The 18759-nt window shown below is 44.1% G+C and overlaps 1 protein-coding gene across 2 annotated transcripts; it reads left to right on the plus strand.

The window, feature by feature from the left end:
* Positions 1–706: 706 nt before the first annotated feature.
* Positions 707–17880, plus strand: DYRK2 (dual specificity tyrosine phosphorylation regulated kinase 2). Of its 2 annotated transcripts, none has more exons than XM_075149318.1 (3): positions 707–1219; positions 1739–1875; positions 12109–17880. In XM_075149318.1, the coding sequence occupies exons 1-3, from the start codon at positions 889–891 to the stop codon at positions 13708–13710; spliced, it is 2070 nt and encodes a 689-aa protein (XP_075005419.1). In that variant the 5' UTR covers positions 707–888; the 3' UTR covers positions 13711–17880. The 2 variants fall into 2 exon arrangements, with proteins under 2 accessions (XP_075005419.1, XP_075005410.1); XM_075149309.1 differs by having other exon boundaries at positions 707–943.
* The last annotated feature ends 879 nt before the right edge of the window (positions 17881–18759 follow it).

An 18759-nucleotide genomic window follows, 5' to 3' on the forward strand; every position in this document is an offset into this window, starting at 1 on the left:
GACACAAGTGACTCTCGCTGCCCGAGGAGTTGATGATCCCCCGCCTTCTCCCCCCGCCCCACGACTGCCACACACTCCGATTTCCCCGCCAGCAACGCCCCCCCCCCCACCGCACACACCGGCGCTGCCGCGGCGAGGGGCCGGGCGGGCGGCCTGCCCCTGCCCTGCACAGGCTGGGGCTGGGGGGCGACGGGGAGAGGCGCTGGCTGCCTGCCGGCGGCCAAGATGGCTGTGACCCCGGGGGGTGACCAACGGCCGGGCGGGCACGCGCGCCCCCCCCTCCCCGCGCCCAGGGCCCGGCGCGAGGCGGCCTTTGGGCGGGTGGCGCGCGGGAGGCGGCCGTTGGGCGGGCGGGGGGGGCCGCGGCGCGGAGGGAACGTGCGGGTGCTCGGGGGGAGCAGCGGGCCGCGCCGCCGCCGCCGCGGAGCGGAGGGGAGCGGTAGGGGAGGGGAGCGGAGGGGGCGGCAGGGAGGGACGGAGGGAGGGCAGGCGGCCGACGGGGCGGGGACTGCCGCTCCAGTGCGCTGTTTGTCCCTGTTCCGCCGCGCGAGGAGGAGGGCCCTGTCCGGCCGCCTTCTGCTGCCCCCTCCTCCGTGTGAGGGGACCGGGGCGACCGGGGCGGGGGCGGGGGAGGTGATGAGCTTGGGCCGGGGGCTGCGGCGGCGGCGCGGCTGCTGCTGCTGCTGCTGCTGCTGCGGCGGGAGACGACGGCGGGCCGTTGGAGGGTCTGTCCGGCCGGCCCGGGGCCAGGGGGATGCAGCGGAGGACGTGTCTGGGTCTGGGTGTAGCTGATCGGAGAAGAGAGGCAGGCGCCGACCGGAGAGGCCGAGGAGCAGCGGAGGAGAGCCACCCTGACATGCCTTTTCCTCTCCCTCCTCTCCAGCGGCCATGTTAACCAGAAAACCCTCAGCTAGCGCCGCCGCTGGTGCTGCCTACCCAGCCGGTAAGGAGAGGGCCGCCGTGATCGCCACCGCGCCGGGCTGCGGGCTCCCCGCACCGCCCCTGCCGCGCTGGGCCGGGCCGCGCCGGGCCGGGCCGTGCGGTGCGGCGGGGGGGTGTGTGTGTGAGGAGGCTTGGCCGCCCCGCGGCTGCCCCCGCAGCTGCCGCCGCAGCGGGGCCGTGCGTGTCGGAACAATGATCCACCCTCCCCCCGGCAACCAAGCCCGGAGGGCCGGCGGGGGGCTGCGTGTTCGGCTCCGCAGTGCTGCTGTTGTGCGGGGTGGCGAGTTCGCCTCAGGGAAGGGGGGGGGAAAAAAAAAGAACTTAGAAAAACGACCCAGGAAAAATTGGGAATCGCTGCGTTTGCCGGAGCGGCCGTGTTTGACAGGGGGCAGCGGTGCTCGTCTCCTCTTCCCGCTGCAGACTTGTGAACTCCTGGCGGGTCCCCGGCGGCGCCGGGATTTCGCCGGGCCAGACGGCTCGGGGTGGGTCGGGCGGCCGTCCAGCCCCGAGGCGTGTGCGGGGCAGAGCCGGCTTGTTCTCCCGGTTAGGTGCCTGCCGGTGGCGGGTTAATCTCGGATGAAGGGTTTAGCCGGGCGAGCATGGCCCGCCCGCGCTATTAGCTGGATCGGTGCGTGTGTGCGCCGCGGCGGTGATTAGCTTTTAATGGCTTCTGCCTGAAGCAAGACGGGCGGCGGTGCCGGCGAAGCGCCGGGGCCGCGGGCCGCCGCCGCACCGACGGCTGCGCTGCCCGAGGGGCCGCCGCTGCCCTCCGCGCTCACCCCTCTGCTCTCCGCAGGCAGGGCAGGGGACAGCGGCCGCCCGCTGCAGTCTTCCCCGGGCACCGGAGCCGGCGTCTCCCGGGCAGGAGCTGGGACCGGCCCACCGTCGCCCCTCGCATTGCCGCCGCTCAGGGCCAGCAACGCCTCCCACACGGTGAGCCCGGGCACGGGGCGGGGGGCCGGGGAGGGGAGCGGGGGGAGGGAGCGTCCGGCCCCGAGGGCTTGCCGCGCCGCCGCCGCTCTCCTTTCGCCGGGTGTCCCTCGCGGCAGGACCGAGCTCTCACGGGCCCCCCGGGGCGGGAGAGGGCAGGGGCCCCCCTGCCGCGGGTGCCTCGTCCCGCCTAACGAGGTGCTTGGTGCTTAAGCAAAGTGCATTTAATTTCTGCAGATTCCGATCAAATGTGCATGTTTGTTGTGAAGCTGGGACCCTGTGACTGCACTGAGAAGCAGCTTTCTCCCCTCCCCCCCCAGCCCCCCTTCAGTCTGGTTTTGTGTCTCATTTTCAGTGACAAATGCCATCTTCCACACTCACGCAGAGGATCTGTTCTGGTAAATGCATTTTTTGAGATGGCATTATTTTGGCAATGAGGTTAGTCACTGTGATTAAAGGGTCGCGTGAACTGTGGTGAAAAATGAAGGCTGTTCTCCCCTTATATGTCTGATTAGCTCAGGCTGATAGCTGTCTCCCCTAGAAATAGCCAGCACTGTACTCGGGGACAATGATTGGATGAACCTGACTTTATTGCTGCAGTAGTTTACCTAAAGAAATAAGCACTGATGGCATGAAAAGGATGTTATTTTCCGGTTCTGTGATATCTCACATTGTCTCCCACTCCTAGTTAATCTACTAGGAATGAAACTTCCCAAGTATGCCACTATATATGGATGAGAGAGTGTATCTCTGTCCTGAAGGCATGACAGAGTAGAGAGAGGGGTCTATATGCTGTCATGTTAACACTAAATATCTGAAGTTTTTATTGCATACATTTCCTTTTAAATTATGAAAGATTTCATACTGACCCTGAAAGGCATTGATGGCATACTTTTCTTAGAATTAATGAGTTCTTCATGGATGCTCACATACTATCTTCATAAACATATGGCAGAGCTTTAAATGGTAATGTGATTATGGGCTAGTGGAAGGTGAAACTATGCATTTAGATATTAGCGTTCCAGTGACTTTCTATGTAGCTTCAGGGGTAAAAGCATCTTATTCAAATCCATTTAGAGAAAGAATCGGCTTAAATTAAAAAAAAAATCAGTGTATGTAGGATGTTCTCAAAAGGAATGATGAATGTTCTGCAAATTCGAGGTGGAGCTGCATACTTGAGATCAACATCATTGTATATTTGTGTAGCTAGGGTATATATCTGAATTGTTTGTTAGTATCAAAGGCCAATTTTTTCACACTTGTATACCAGTTAAGTGCTGGTTGATTTTAGAGTTGGAGCAGCAGCTTAATTTTTTTATAAAAGCAGAGAAGAAGGAATGTAGTACAAACAGCCTGGACACCCTTCATGAAACTGCACGTACAGGTGGGTCCACAAATAACAGGGGCCCACATGTAACAGAGCCCAGGCTTAATTTAGGATTTGAGAAAGCGCAGTGGTCCAGCTATAGATCTGGGACTACTTACTAATTTTGGAAGTGCAGAACTTTGGTATTTTTATACCTAGATTTATATGTGTGTGTGTGTATTATATATAGTGTCTGTGCATATATACATACATATATAAAGATGAAGTCTTTATGAAAGCATGCAAGGGGTGTTCAAGCATTACATTTCTGTGTTTTGAGTATTTTTATACATATATTGTTGTGTATGTATGCATGTTTATATATAGCATATATGCATGCATGTATATATATATATACACATAGAGATGGAATACTTATGGAAGCACACAGAGATGATCAGGCATTATATTGCTGTGTTTCATGTCCCTCTAGATTCTGACTGTTGCAAACTCTGCCTTTCCTTTGTGTTACAGAGCCTACTCTACAGTATTTATTTAGCCTTGGGTACTATTACAGAAATACCTCAGACTGCCTTTATGAATTTTGTAGGTGGTTATTTTGTGGTTGGCTAACATAACTTTTTGTGGTAAGGATCATATGTGACATCAAAATGCTGGATTTTAACCTAAAAAAAAAAAAAGGACTATATCTGTTATGTGATCTTTCTATAAACTTCAGGCCTACTGACCTCAGCTGACACTAACTGGTTGAAACCATTGGCTTTGCATCCCACTACTTCCTCCAATCAGTCCTATTTAAAATGGAACGTTTCAGTTTTCTTAAACCATTTTCTTTCTTTGTGTTCCTTTGCTTATTCAGTTTTTATCCCTGTTGTATCTATGTGACTTCTGTGATAGCTAAAAATTGAGAGTATTTCTCTTTGTGTTTCAAACTTTCAGAAGGTATAGTTTGCTTAAGAGGTTGAACTTGCCGGTGGCTGGATGTAAGCATGTGCATTGTATATACACTAGTTGTGAAGAGAGACCGAGATCGAAGATTGTTTTTTGTTTAAGCTAAAAAGTTTTTCTTTTAATTCAGACAGAGAAGAAATCCACTACCTGTCATATTTCTGGCAGCAGTGAGTTGAGTGATCTAGCCTGTAGTGAAACTGTTGTCTCCTACTTTCCAAGTAAAGTTTCATTGTTTCGTAGAATATAATAGCATGGGAGACCATGGGTAGAAGGGGAAGATGCTGTTTTACGCAGGCTTCGTATAACAGGGCAGAGGTTTTGGCTGCAGTCTCTGCAATTACAGCAACCTTTGTTGCTAAGCAGGTTGTTGTGTATTGTACCAGGGAAAGGTTTTGTTCATTTTTTTTTTTAAATTGTGGCTTCATCTTAGGCTTATTCGTGTCTGCTTCCATTCCTGACTATCTTTTTGGCTCATGGTGGAAAACATAAACTTATTTCCAATCCCTTGTCCTCTTCATTTTCCTCTTCAAAGTCATTGCTTTCTCTTTTGAAGCCTTAAGTTCTTGCCTTGATGGTTGGAACCTTTTTCTATTCACTCTCTACTGTTTCATTATGGTGTTCTTACATCCACTTGACATGCTGCAGTAGAGATTATCTTGCTGGCCTGCTGCTTTGCTCGTGTAAATCCCCACCCGTCTGTGAGTCCCTCTCCCAGACTCTTGTCTCTGTCTTCTGCCTAGCTCCATCTCTGTTCTTTCTTATTTGGCACATATCCCTGCATTCTGCACTCTTCCTGTTTCTCTTGCAGTAAAGCAGTCTTAATCTTTTTCTCCTCCCGTCTAGTGCTGTAACAACAACCCATTTACAGTGCATGATTCAGTGCCCTCCCTCTTCAAGCCCTTTCTAAGATTTCCCTGCAGCAAGCCTGTTTTCTTTTGCCACCAGGGATGAATGTCTATCCACATACTTTTGCATGAGTCACTCAGTCTTAATCTTAAAAATTTTAAATTTAAATTTTTTAAGAAATTAATTTGCATTATAATGGAACAGAGATTCCTGGACTCCGTTAACATGAAGATCTGGTGGGTCACATGCTGCAAATTTTTATTGTGGGCAACTGCTTTAAAGCAGGTAAAACCAAAGAAAATACCATCCTGTTGTGGTGTTTTCATGTAATAAATTGCCACAGGAATGCCGTCACATTTGAGTGGAAATAACTATACAGTCATGACCTGGACTTGGCTATATCTAGATTTCTTTGGATGTTTCTTCTTCTTCTACATAAAACTTGTGTCTAGGGGGAATATGAAGCTACCTTAACTTTTAAAGGGAGGCTCTGAAATTTGGGCTCCAACAGTTGGTGACTGTGCTATGGGGACTGCAGTACATCTGGGCACATCTCTCGTATGTGTACGCTTCAGCTTACCTGAAGGGTTCAACTTAGTGTGCATTGACTGTCCTTTTTGGTTTCAACATGCGTAATACATGCAGGGTGTCCTGGAGGTATTCAGACTCACTGCATCTCCCGCCCTGACAGGAGGAAAAAAATTTATGAATCAGTATCACTCTTGAGGCATAGTTCTGTCTGTGAAAATATTTGCTATATAAAGTCAAAGTTAACTTTTCAAAAAATAAGCTTATATGGACCAGATATGACAGCAGCAAAAAATCCAAATGGTGTATTTTTTCTACAGCTCTTGTTGAGCCACAAGTTCTTTAGGACAAGGGCTTAGTCTTTTTCGGTGTATAAAACCCATACTCATAATAAAACCTTTATGATAAACCTGTGTTATTGTTATCGTACTAATTAGCAGCTATTTTTAGTTCTGAACAGAGGAATGCTGTTGAATTCATTTATCAAATAAAAAAAAGGCCTTTTTGTACATTTGCTCAGGCTGTAGTCAACAAAATAGGCAGTGAAGCATGCTACACCTGATACCATATGCCTCTAGCATGTTAGATACTGTAGGGCTGAAACTGGCATGCCCAGAAATGCTGCAGAGAAAAAGGTATATAATGTAACGTTTATTCTTTAATTATGTTACTACTTTGGAACACTATTTCTCCCTTGTCCTCATCAGTGCTAAGTAGTGCAGATGAAGACATCTTATTCCTGTGCAGTATTTCAGCAGGCCGTCGTGATTGCTTTATTATTAAGATTCTTTTTATAAACATTTTTAGATTCTGATTGACGCAAAATCTTTTTTCCTGGGGTTTTGCTCAAAATAAAATGATAATATATAGCTGAAGCGTGTGTCTGTCTTGCCTAGTTTTATAAGGTGCTAATATCACACCAAGTGACTCGGAGTATGATAAAACTACATAATGTCCTGATGCTTTTAGAAGATAAAGTTGAGAAGAGGTATATATGCTCCTGTGGCATTCAATCCTATAGCCATAGTCTTGCAGAAGGTCTTGAAACAGACCCTTGCGTTGGCTGAGTGTTACTGCAAAGGAATTGTCAATCGGTTTGCCTTCTTGTTAGGCAGAGTGGACTCAGTTTTATGCTACTTCTATGTTGTTAAAGGTCTGTAGTCTAAGTATAGTAAGTTACTGTTCTACTTCTATCCCTAAACCCATTTGTGAAAACAAAACAAAAAACCAAACCCCAAACACTCCCACCCCCCAAAAAAGAGTGTGGATTTTTTTTGTTTTGCCTGGTGTCTACTTCAAAGATTAGGTGAATGTTTTCAGCATAGCCATCAGCTCCCACAAACTGAGCAAACCAAAGTTAAAGCAAAATCGTAGCGGCGATTTTGAAGTTATGAAAAAATTCTGAAAGAGGAAGAAAAAAACATTGTAACATTTGCTGTTTTGTAGTTGATGTTGCTGGAAGATTCAGGAAGATTAGTTCTTTGAGTTCAAGCTTACCTGTTATTTCAGTATGTTTTATGGAGAAATGTGTACATCAGTAAGGTTTTGAAGATGTGCACTATAAAAATATGTAAATCTTAGAAGGTAGATGGGTTTGAGCACAGGCAGTAAAATATTTAATAAGTAAGCTGCGTAAGTGCATGCAGGTTGTTGGTTCTGGAATTTACAGGCCCATCTGCAGAAGCAAAAGGGAGATGCGTTATAAACCTCTCAGACTTATGGTTTCGGATGAAAGGCTGTATCGTGAACAGTTCGGTACTGCGCTAAGAAGGTTGTAGTCCTTTGTAGCTTCCCAAGCCCAGGGTTCAGGGAGCTTACAGCGTCACTGGTGAAGCCTGTGGAGCTTGTAAGCAATGCAAGCCTGAACTTGACAGCAATCTCAGACAACCGGTAGCCAGACGTAGATAGGCAGAGCAAAGGTGAGAATCCCACCCTCGTCCAGGTTGGAAATAGAAGAAGAGGTGGTGATTCTTGTGCAGGCAGTACCCTGAGATGGGGAAAATCCATTTTTCATATTGACTTTGTGGTTGTGATGTGTCTGATAGCTCTGAAACTCCTGTTGGTGTTTTTGAAAGAAAAGTGAGCTCTCTTCTCCCCCACAGCTTTTGGAATAGAGCCTGTGCTAATTTGGTATCTTTCGTTCCACAAAGAAAACCAGTGCTACTGTCTGCATCTGCATTTGCATTCCCAAGCAGCAGCTGACTGAAACTGGCAAAACCGGTCACTTTGGATTTAGGGTGAAGCTGGGATAATGCTGGTGATTTCATTCTGCTGCTTGGAAAAAAAAGCCAACCTGTGAGCAGCAAGAGAAACCATGAGGCTGCCTGAAGGTGCAGGAAGCAGAGCTACATTCTACTTTAGAATGCGTTTGCAAATATGGTTTTAGGAAAAAAACCTCTTTAGTCCCTGTTGAGAGTGGATAAATGTTTGGGTTTTTTCCGAGCCCTGATACAAAGCAAATAACTGAAGTTTGAAGAATTCCCCAACACATTTATTGAAACAAGCAGTGCTTAGGAAGGACAGAAAATAGTTAACTCTGAAAACAGGTGACTCAAGTGAAAAAAAAAATTAATTCAAGATGTGAACTGTGGCAATGAGTACTTGGGTTAAGAAATTCTTAAAGATGGTTTTCTCCCCTATGCTCTTTCTTCCTCATTGTCTGTATGTTAGTATTGTCTGCTCCCGATTTGTCCAGATATGTTCTGCTTTGTGGTTCAACCAGTGCCGCGGAAGAAATGTTTATACCTGGAATTTCCTAGCTTGAGTACTTGTAGTCTGTACAGTTACTCTGCTGCTTCATTGTGCATTTCTCGCTTACGCAGTTTTGCAATACTGCATGTGCTGAACCTCCGACACATCTTACTAACTAGATCCGGTTCTTCTGAGATGCGTCATATAGCACAGCTCTTGGGGCCGAATTTTCTTTTTTTCAGTAACTGCTGTTTATATAAAGGATCAGGGCAACCTTCAGGAAACTGCTACTGCAGTGTACTTCAAACTTGACCTGAAGGAATCCTGTAGGCATGATAGGCTTGTTAAGTCCCCTTGATTATTTAATTCCTGGTGCTTTTGAGACATCAAACTAGAAAGGGAATTAATGTCGATATCCTGTATATCTTCTCTGTGCTTAAATGTTACAAACGTCTTTGCTCCGAATTGCAATTGTGTGGTAATGCTTTCTATGAGATTGATCAAATTTGATAGTGTGAGCCCAAATTGCTCTGCAAATAAACATACACAGTCAAACTGCAATGATGAAATAAAATGGACCAGTTATTCAACGTGAGTCAAAATGGAATCAGAAGAGCAGTGAACTCAGCAGAACCAATCCCTGAGAGCTCTTGTTCTGACATTGTGTGAGTTTCAGAGCTGAAATTGCAAAATATTACCCAAAGGTGAAGCTGGGGTCCAGCTGGCTACTCATTGGGAACAAGCTACTGAATTTACAAAAACATGCTTCTGCCTTATCAGACTGATACCTTAACAGAAGCACAAAATATGCTAGAGTCTGCGTTGCATGTCCTGGTTTTCTCATTAGGAAGCACTTCTGCGGTTGCAGCACAGATTTCATTGCCTCATATCACAGCACACAACTGTCATTTTCTGATTTTATTTCAGCAACCTTAAGTGAACAGGGAATGTGTTATCCTTAGCTGCCTAGAAGAAATAACATTCAGATTAAAAGTGCTCTCAACCCTGGCTTGATCATCTGTCTGACAGTATCGGTGAACTTTTGGTTAGTAATTTGGCATAAATATTAAGACTGGTGAATCAGCTGGAGAGACAGCAGGGGAATTCTTCCCACGTTTGTGTAAGACCAGGCAGAAGACAAACTAATTATCGTCTACTTTAGAGCAAATGAGGAATTCTAAGGACAGCTATTTTAGTGGCAAGTATATGCTTGTAAATTTCTCGTTTCTCCTTAAAAATAACAGGTTTTGAGCAATATTGTTTTCACACCCTGGTACTTCCAGTGTTTCTTTGCTTGAAAATGCTGAATGCTATTGTTTATTCTCTTGTGAAAACAGTCAAGAGCAAACGTAATTTCTAAAATCAACTAATCCTTTTTTCCATTCCTTTAAAATAAAGTTACTTGTATGCTCTTCAAGGCAAAGATTTTATCATGGAATCATAGAATAGTTTGGGTTGGAAGAGGCCTTTAAAGGTCATGAAGTCCAACCCCCCTGCAGTGAGCAGGGACATCTTCAACTAGATCAGGTTGCTAAGAGCCCCATCCAACCTGACCTTGAATGTTTCCAGGGATGGGGCATCTACCACCTCTCTGGGCAACCTGTGCCAGTGTTTCACCACCCTCATTGTAAAAAATTTCTTCCTTATATCTAGTCTAAATCTACCCTCTTTTACTTTAAAACCATTCCCCCTTGTCCTGTCGCAACAGGCCCTGCTAAAAAGTCTGTCCCCATCTTTCTTATAAGCCCCCTTTAAGTACTGAAAGGCCGCAGTAAGGTCTCCCTGAAGCCTTCTCTTCTCCAGGCTGAATAACCCCAACTCTCAGCCTTTCTTCATGGGAGAGGCATTCCATCCCCCTGATCATTTTTGTGGCCCTCCTCTGGACCCGCTCCAACAGGTCCATGTCTTTCTTGTGCCGAGGGCTCCAGAGCTGGACGCAGTACTGCAGGTGGGGTCTCACCAGAGCAGAGTAGAGGGTCAGAATCACCTCGCTCGACCTGCTGGCCACGCTTCTTTTGATGCAGCCCAGGATACAGTTGGCCTTCTGGGCTGCGAGGGCACATTGTCGGCTCACGTCCAGCTTTTCATCCACCAGTACCCCCAAGTCCTTCTCGTCAGGGCTGCTCTCAACCCCTTCATCCCCCAGCCTGTATTGATATCGGGGGTTGCCCCGACCCAGGTGCAGGACCCTGCACTTGGCCTTGTTGAACCTCATGAGGTTCACACGGGCCCACTTCTCGAGCTTGTCCAGGTCCCTCTGGATGGCATCCTGTTCATCAGGCTTGTCGACTGCATCACTCAGCTTGGTGTCATCTGCAAACTTGCTGAGGGTGCCCTCGATCCCACTGCCTATGTCATTGATGAAGATATTAAACAGTACTGGTCCCAATACGGACCCCTGCGGAACACCACTCGTCACCAAATTCCTTCTGGACATTGAGCCGTTGACCACTACTCTCTGGGTGCAACCGTCCAACCAATTCCTCACCCACCAAGCAGTCCACCTATCAAATCCATACCTCTCCAGTTTAGAGAGAAGGGTGTTGTGAGGGACCGTGTCAAAGGCCTTAAAGAGGTCCAGATAGACGACATCTGTAGCTCTTCCCATGTCCAGTGCTGTAGTCATTCCATCATAAAAGGCCACTAGGTTGGTTAGGCAGGACTTGCCCTTGGTGAAGCCATGCTGGCTGTCTCGAATCACCTCCCTGTCCTCCATGTGCGTTAGCATAGCTTCCAGGAGGATCTATTCCATGATCTTTCCAGGCACAGAGGTGAGACTGACTGGCCTGTAGTTCCCTGGGTCTTCCTTTTTTCCCTTTTTAAAAATGGGTCTTATGTTTCCCCCTTTCCAGTCAGTGGAAACTTCCCCGGGTGCCATGACTTCTCAAATATGATGGATAGTGGCTTAGCAACTTCATCCGCCAGTTCCCTCGGGACCTGCGGATGCATCTCATCGCGTCCCATGGACTTGTGCACCTTCAGATTCCTTAGATGATCACGAACTTGATCTTCTCCTACAGTGGGTGGCTCTTTGTTCTCCCAGTCCCTGCCTTTGCCTTCTGTGGCTTGGGTGGTGAGGCTTGAGCTCTTGCCGGTGAAGACTGAGGCAAAAAAGTCATTGAGTACCTCAGCCTTCTCCATATCCATATTTTCTTTCCGCTCAAATCTGTATCAGGCCCCACATCTCATCGTGGTTAAAAGTTATTATAACACTGGTTTGGGAAAGTGCTAAAGGATATGCTTATGCTTCATTGAGCTGAATGCTGTGCTGAATAGTGACTGTCTCAGTTGCAAGCAGTGAATGGTATCTCTTGAACTGCAGAAATGTGCAGGTTCTTTTCCTCTTTGTGCATGTCACAGCACATTCCTTATTGCTTAAAGTTGTATCTGGAGCTTTTGATATACAGCAGATTTAGGAACAAGTTATAATCTTGATTTCTGAGAACAGGTGACTAGGAGAGCCTTAGCCATGTAGGTTCTAGCAGGCATCATATATTGATCTCCAGCATCAATAAAACTGCTACTGTGTTCTGTAAAGTCTAATTTAATGTCCCTCAAGCATACTTCTTGATGATACAGGACTGTTGCCTTGAAGATTCCTTGGAGGAATTGTTAGCTTATCATGGTAGCACATCTGTGATTGCCTTGTTGCAAACATTTTAGAGAGTCATGAAAGTGGCATTTGAGAAGCAAGGATCTGGAAAATTTAATAGCATCTAGCAGTATCACAGTATATGTGTTGTATTTTTTAGATTATCTGCAGTCAGCTGACTTCTAGGAAAATACTTAGTTTTGAGGTGATTTAGGCAAGGTGGCGGGTTGCAAAATGAATGGTGAAGCATAGAGTTCATGCCTTTCTTGTTAACTGGGTATGTATTTATTTTCAATTTTAGGTTGGAGGCAGTAAGCACACAATGAATGAGCACCTCCATGTTGGTAGCCATGGACAAATCCAGGTTCAGCAGCTGTTTGAAGATAATAGTAACAAGAGGACGGTTCTGACGACACAGCCAAATGGACTTACAACGCTAAGCAAATCTGGATTGCCAGTGGTTCAGGACAGACAGACAGAGAGTGCTCACAGACGACAAGGGAGCTCCAGCTCTTTAAAATCTACAGATGGAACAGGGAAGGTGAAAGCCTCCGTTATGACACCAGAGCAGGCAATGAAGCAATACATGCAAAAATTAACAGCTTTTGAGCATCATGAGATTTTTAGCTACCCTGAAATATACTTTTTGGGTCCAAATGCAAAGAAGCGGCAAGGTGTGATTGGTGGTTCAAACAATTGCGGGTATGATGATGACCAAGGGTCTTATATACAAGTACCCCATGATCATATTGCGTACAGGTATGAAGTCCTGAAAGTTATAGGGAAAGGAAGCTTTGGGCAGGTGGTGAAGGCCTACGATCACAAGATGCATCAGCATGTGGCACTAAAAATGGTGAGAAATGAAAAACGTTTCCACCGCCAAGCTGCGGAAGAAATTAAGATCCTGGAGCATCTCCGGAAACAAGATAAGGATAACAACATGAATGTTATTCACATGTTGGAAAACTTCACATTCCGCAGCCATATCTGCATGACATTTGAATTGCTGAGCATGAACCTGTATGAATTAATAAAGAAAAACAAGTTTCAGGGCTTTAGCCTGCCCTTGGTCCGCAAGTTTGCCCACTCAATTTTACAGTGCTTGGATGCTTTGCACAAAAACAGAATCATTCACTGTGACCTTAAACCTGAGAACATTCTGTTGAAGCAACAGGGTAGAAGTGGTATTAAAGTGATTGATTTTGGCTCAAGTTGTTATGAGCATCAACGTGTCTACACTTACATTCAGTCACGTTTTTACCGTGCACCTGAAGTCATCCTTGGTGCTCGTTATGGGATGCCCATAGATATGTGGAGCTTGGGCTGTATTCTAGCAGAGCTTCTCACCGGTTATCCGCTTTTACCTGGAGAAGATGAAGGAGACCAGCTGGCTTGTATGATTGAGCTATTGGGCATGCCTTCTCCAAAACTCTTAGATTCATCCAAGCGAGCCAAAAACTTCGTGAGCTCTAAGGGTTATCCGCGCTATTGCAGCATCACAACCTTGTCTGATGGCTCTGTGATACTTAATGGTGGACGCTCTCGGAGGGGCAAACTACGTGGCCCACCAGAGAGCAGAGAGTGGGGTAACGCATTAAAGGGATGTGATGATCCCCTGTTCCTTGACTTCTTAAAACAGTGTTTAGAATGGGATCCTGCTATCCGTATGACACCCAGCCAGGCTTTGCGGCATCCCTGGCTAAGGAGACGGTTGCCAAAGCCTCCGACTGGGGAAAAGGCCTCGGCGAAGAGAATTACAGAGAGCACTGGTGCTATAACGTCAATTTCCAAGTTACCTCCAACTTCAAGCTCAGCTTCAAAACTGAGGACTAATTTGGCACAAATGACAGATGCCAATGGGAATATTCAGCAAAGAACAGTGTTGCCAAAACTCGTTAGCTGAGTTTGAAAAACCCAATGCTGTTAATATGAGAGATACAATGTGGCTGAGCCTTATTTGTATGAAAAAGTAGCTCAGATATACATTTTTATTTGCTCAATAACTTTATTCATTTGTATCTTTCAGCACTCATTTTAAATGTAAGAAATTTGATTTTGTTTTTATAAAAACACGGGGACAATGCTTTAAGTTTTTATACTTACTTTTTAAAATGTTTGTCTTCTACAGTACAATTAGCCTTACTGTAACTAGTGTGACACAGTAATAAACATCAGTGGCAGGCCACTGGTTGCAACATGACTGTCATGCATTGCAGCGTGGTGTCAAAGGTGGTAACCTTTCTCTTCCATGGTTCATATTTGGTTTCACTTGGGGTAAATTTGTAAGATTCTACTTTTTGGATTTTATGGGGATGGGTCTTGATTCTGCAATCACTCACACCTATGCCTGACTGGACTCCAGGGAGAATACTCAAAAAAATACAGTTAAGCACCTGTAAACTTGTAATTTGAAGTGGAGCCATTGCATGTTACATTGTCATTTTCTGTATGGTAGCCCAGGGAAAGGAGTGGTATCACTAATGATACAGTCACCTCCGATGGAATGCTTTCTCTATTCAAAAGTAGTGTTTTTTGATTAAAATGAGCATTTAAATATAATGCAAAAAATAAGAACTTCTAGGGCTAAAATGACTCTCTTACCTTGCATGCCATGTGGTAGGGTGAGAGGAATGGGCAGTCTCAGAAAGAATGAAGATGGAAGTATATCTGTTCCTCTAAATCTGAAAGTGACTGATGAGTTGGTAAAGCAAAATGTTCTGGAGTTCATTTCAGGTATATAACATTGAGCATTCACACTGGGCTTCTCTTTTTTTTTTTCCTTCCCCTCTCCTGTTTTCTTTTCTCTCCTAATGTGCATCTTGGTCTCCCTAAATCACATAGGCAGAAGTGCGTGTTCTGTCAGTTTTATACTGTAACTTCCAGACTGTTATGCTACATGGATTTCACAGATTGCTTTTATTTCTTCCAATGATGTTTGTCCGAGCAACTGTGACCTCTCTGGAACATCTACACTTCAGATCAAATCTGCACGTAGGGGCAAACACTGTGTTACTACATTGCTTTCTGTAGAAAAGTACTTCACCTTAGACAGCATAACTGTAGGTGGAAAGATCCTCAGTGGAAAGCTTTTCAGTTGGCAGACACCATCCTAGATACTTTCTAATAAGGGAGAATTATCAAAGGAAAGTTAAATGATTGGAATTTGGTTTAATCTTTTGCATTTGTAGCTGAAAATTAACTTTGAAGGAACAGTTAGAGGATATATGTAGATTTGTTCACGTGTGTGTGTGCTAATGCTTGGTTTTTCTTTTTTATTTTTAACTGCATTCATGGAAGAAAGATGGTCTTTACTGAGGAATAATATCTAGACCTAGGAGAGAAATATTCACGCGTTGTAGCATGTTTTCAACAGGAACAGTTTGAAATCCAAGATCAGTATTTCATCACGTACAATGGCTGTGGTCTACATTGGATGTATAAAACATATGAAAAGGGAATTCTAAATAAAGTAGAACATAATCTAGAAGGATTTGTGGATGTTAGAACAAGACATACTAGAATGGATTGCGTTAAACCTCAGTAACTTCACTATAAGCAACATTTATATGCACAGATTTTACTGAGTTACTTGTACAGATTATGAAAAATACTTAAAGCATGGTCCCCTGAGAGGCCAAGAAAGTTTCCGGTTAAGTTCTCCTTCATATTCATTACTTTACCACTTACAGCTTAATTTTTTTGTTTGTTTGTTTGGTTGGTTTATTTTTAATTTAATGTAAGACTGGGGGAGAGATATAAATGCAAAATGACAGAATTCTCAGGAAACATATCGCTTAACTTCTTGCCAAAAAGTCAACACCTAAAGAAGCTCCAAAAATAATTTCTGAGTAGAGGATGGTATTTGTTGATTGATAACTGCAAAAATTAGAGCATCAATCAACCATTTTTCTTACTTTTTTTAAAAAAAAGATCGTTTCCTGCCTCTAGTCAAATTAAATTGTTTAGTGTTAAATGTTCACAACTTTATACAATGTGTGTAAGTGCAATATGTAAACATGTGTGAAATCATGTTAAAAATGAAATATAGTAATACAGCTAAGAAAAGTGGCTTTTGGAATATGAATATCCCGTAAGTTATGGTCAGTAAATTCTAAGTCTGGAAAAGAGATATATTAATTTTCATCTAAAATTAACTGACTCTTACGACTGTGGGAATACAATACTGTGTATTTTTCTACAGCAACTGGGAATCTTTCCTTCCTCCACCACCTACTTGACTTTACCACTCCTTTCTACCTTAACCCTTCCTGCAAAAGTTAAGAAATAGGAATGCTTATGTTAGGGGCGGAAGAAGAATCACCTCCCTTAATATATTTTAAAGGGAACATTGATACATGTTCCCAGGTTTCATGGCAATTTAAGGTGAAAACATAACGTTCATGGGTCATTAATGGGCTAAAACCACTAAATTTTCTTTTTCATGTAACCAGTTCTTAATGCCAATAATGCATTTATGATCCACCTTCATAAATGCTACCGGAAACTTTAAGGCCAAAATATAGTGTGCAGAGCTATTTTTTTAACCCAGATACAGTGCAACTTCCTCTATACTAAAGGAGCAGCTACATCAAAGTTTTTAAGTGATGTGGCTGCTTTTTATTGTAGCTTATTTATACCTGTAAAAAAGGAGGGGGGGAAAGGACGTTGCCTCTTGCTTTGATGTGATTTCATTCTAAGGGCTCTGATAATTAGGCTGATAGAAGTTGGCTTGGAAACAGTGCTTAGTCTCACATGTTACCATTGTCTGGGGATGTCTGAGCTATTTTCAGATTTAGTAATAGCACAGTGTTGTCTTGTCTTTGGTTGCAGTCTCACTTGGCTCAGCTTCTTGCACCACTGGAGTGTTCATTACCACTTAAGTGTATTGGAACAACAGAGTGATGCAAGATGTGTAGATTAACAATAGAGGATGGATTGTGCCCTTGGTGTTAACAATGTGCCTTTTGTTACAAATGCCGTGTTGTAGGGCATGCATCTTGGCCTCTTTAACCCTTTGAATACTGGACAGTAGCGATGAAATCTATTTTTAAATGCTATACCTGTCTTAAAACATCCTGTAGATGATCGAGGCCTTAACAGAAACAATAAGGCAATCACACTGCTAGGGTGGGGAGGACACTCTGTTCTTGTAGTACGTCTTGTTAAGGGGTTAAAGATGGCCCTTCCTCATTGGTTGTACTTCAACATCAAATTGATTTTTTTTTAAATAAATTTGTGTTATGGTGACACTAGACAGAAATCAACTGTATTTGTAAAAATTTACCTCAAACTCTTTAGTTTTATAGTGTGATTTAATCCCAGGGCATTTGGTATGAACCAAAGTGCATTCCTTTTATATGTGCCTGGCTCTTATAAAGGTGGCCAGGGATTTTTACAATTTGGGTGCAAGGCACTTAAGCCACTTTTAACTTGGTGGGTGGTTTGGAGTTATAAATGACTTCATGGGAATGTTGAAAACACTTTAGACATAAGTAGCATCGGGCAATATTAGAATCTTTAGGAAAGGGTGTGCATTATTTAATGCTCTCCATTTTTTAGTATTTTTTTCCCATCAATACTACTTGTGATAAGTACAAAAAGAACTCTTTTTCCAGTCAGCGAAGATTAGAATATTGCCCAGTTTAATGCTATGGTAGCATTTAAATAAAATAACATTTGTGAATTATTGTTTCTAGGGGCTTGTACATCTCTGCTACAAATTGTAATTACTCAGTTCAACTGCTACAATTACGTCTAAGCAGTAGCTTGGGTTTTTATTGGGCAACGACTTAGACACGTGACTGTAATATGCTGCAACTGTGTGTACTGAAAACGTGAAAAACGATTGAATGTGGACTGTGTATATATGTATGTATAATTTTCTGTGAGATGCTGCTGTTGCCACTTAACATTAAAGATGTTGTAGTGGGTTTTAATCCTAGTGGCCAGTTTTATGATACTGTATGTATTGTACAGCTGATGACAGGAGTTAAGACTGTTCTAGTGAATATTTGTTACATTTTATTGTTGTGGCCAGAGATCATTTCAGAATAAAATTTTATGTCCTACTTTACTTCTCTCCACTGTAGTTTGGGTTTTTTTGTGGTCATAAAGAGAGCCGGTGGAGTGCTGGCATTTCTTAAACATGGAAAGGCCTTCTCCCAGCCTGCGGAAGTCAATGCCAGCAGTGCCTTTGTCCCCCAGCATGCTTACTGGTATCTGTATATAGTAATTACCCACTGCTGGAGGATGACTTTGCTGCCGCTCTATATGTCTTGACAGCCTTGAATATTGCCCAAAGGCTGCTTTTGCCCTGAGATTTCTAAAGTTCTTCTCAGGACTTAGAGAGTAATATATTTTGTATTTTTATTTGCCCCATACTCGAGAGAAAACATCTTTGGCAGGAACTTTGCCTGCATGGGTTTTAATTTTTTTTAGCTGCTTTTTGAAGATTTTTTAAAATTACAATAGATCTAATTTTATAAGAAATACTTGACTGAGAAAGCTGCAGCGTGTATTTTTTTTCTTAAAACTGCTTTTAAAAAGCCCAGATTTCTGCACTGATTTTTGAGTCAAACTGACTTTTCAGAACTTGCTGGACTTTATGAAGTCCCAGGTTAGTGGGAAGATACTACGCAAAGCCGGTAGGCTAGACTGAGCTAAATTCTGTTCACATACACATCTGGAGCGATTTCACTGTTTAGCGCAGAACTGTCTTGTGAGTAATTGGCCACGTTCTCTTCTTGGTAATGTCAATGTACACCCAGAGCACTTTCACTGAAAAGCTGTGTGATTCAGGTGAGCCCAGGCTGAAATCAAGGGATTTTAACTGCACTTTAGTGCCTCCTTTTCAGCATAACTGGGAGATGCCAGAGCACAAAACCCATCAAAATTAAATATAGATAAACACAGTTTACAGCCCCAAAGAGCAGCAAGCTAAAAGTTACATCTT

Source organism: Calonectris borealis, chromosome 1 (genome assembly GCF_964195595.1).
Source record: "Calonectris borealis chromosome 1, bCalBor7.hap1.2, whole genome shotgun sequence".
Classification (NCBI taxonomy): domain Eukaryota; kingdom Metazoa; phylum Chordata; class Aves; order Procellariiformes; family Procellariidae; genus Calonectris; species Calonectris borealis.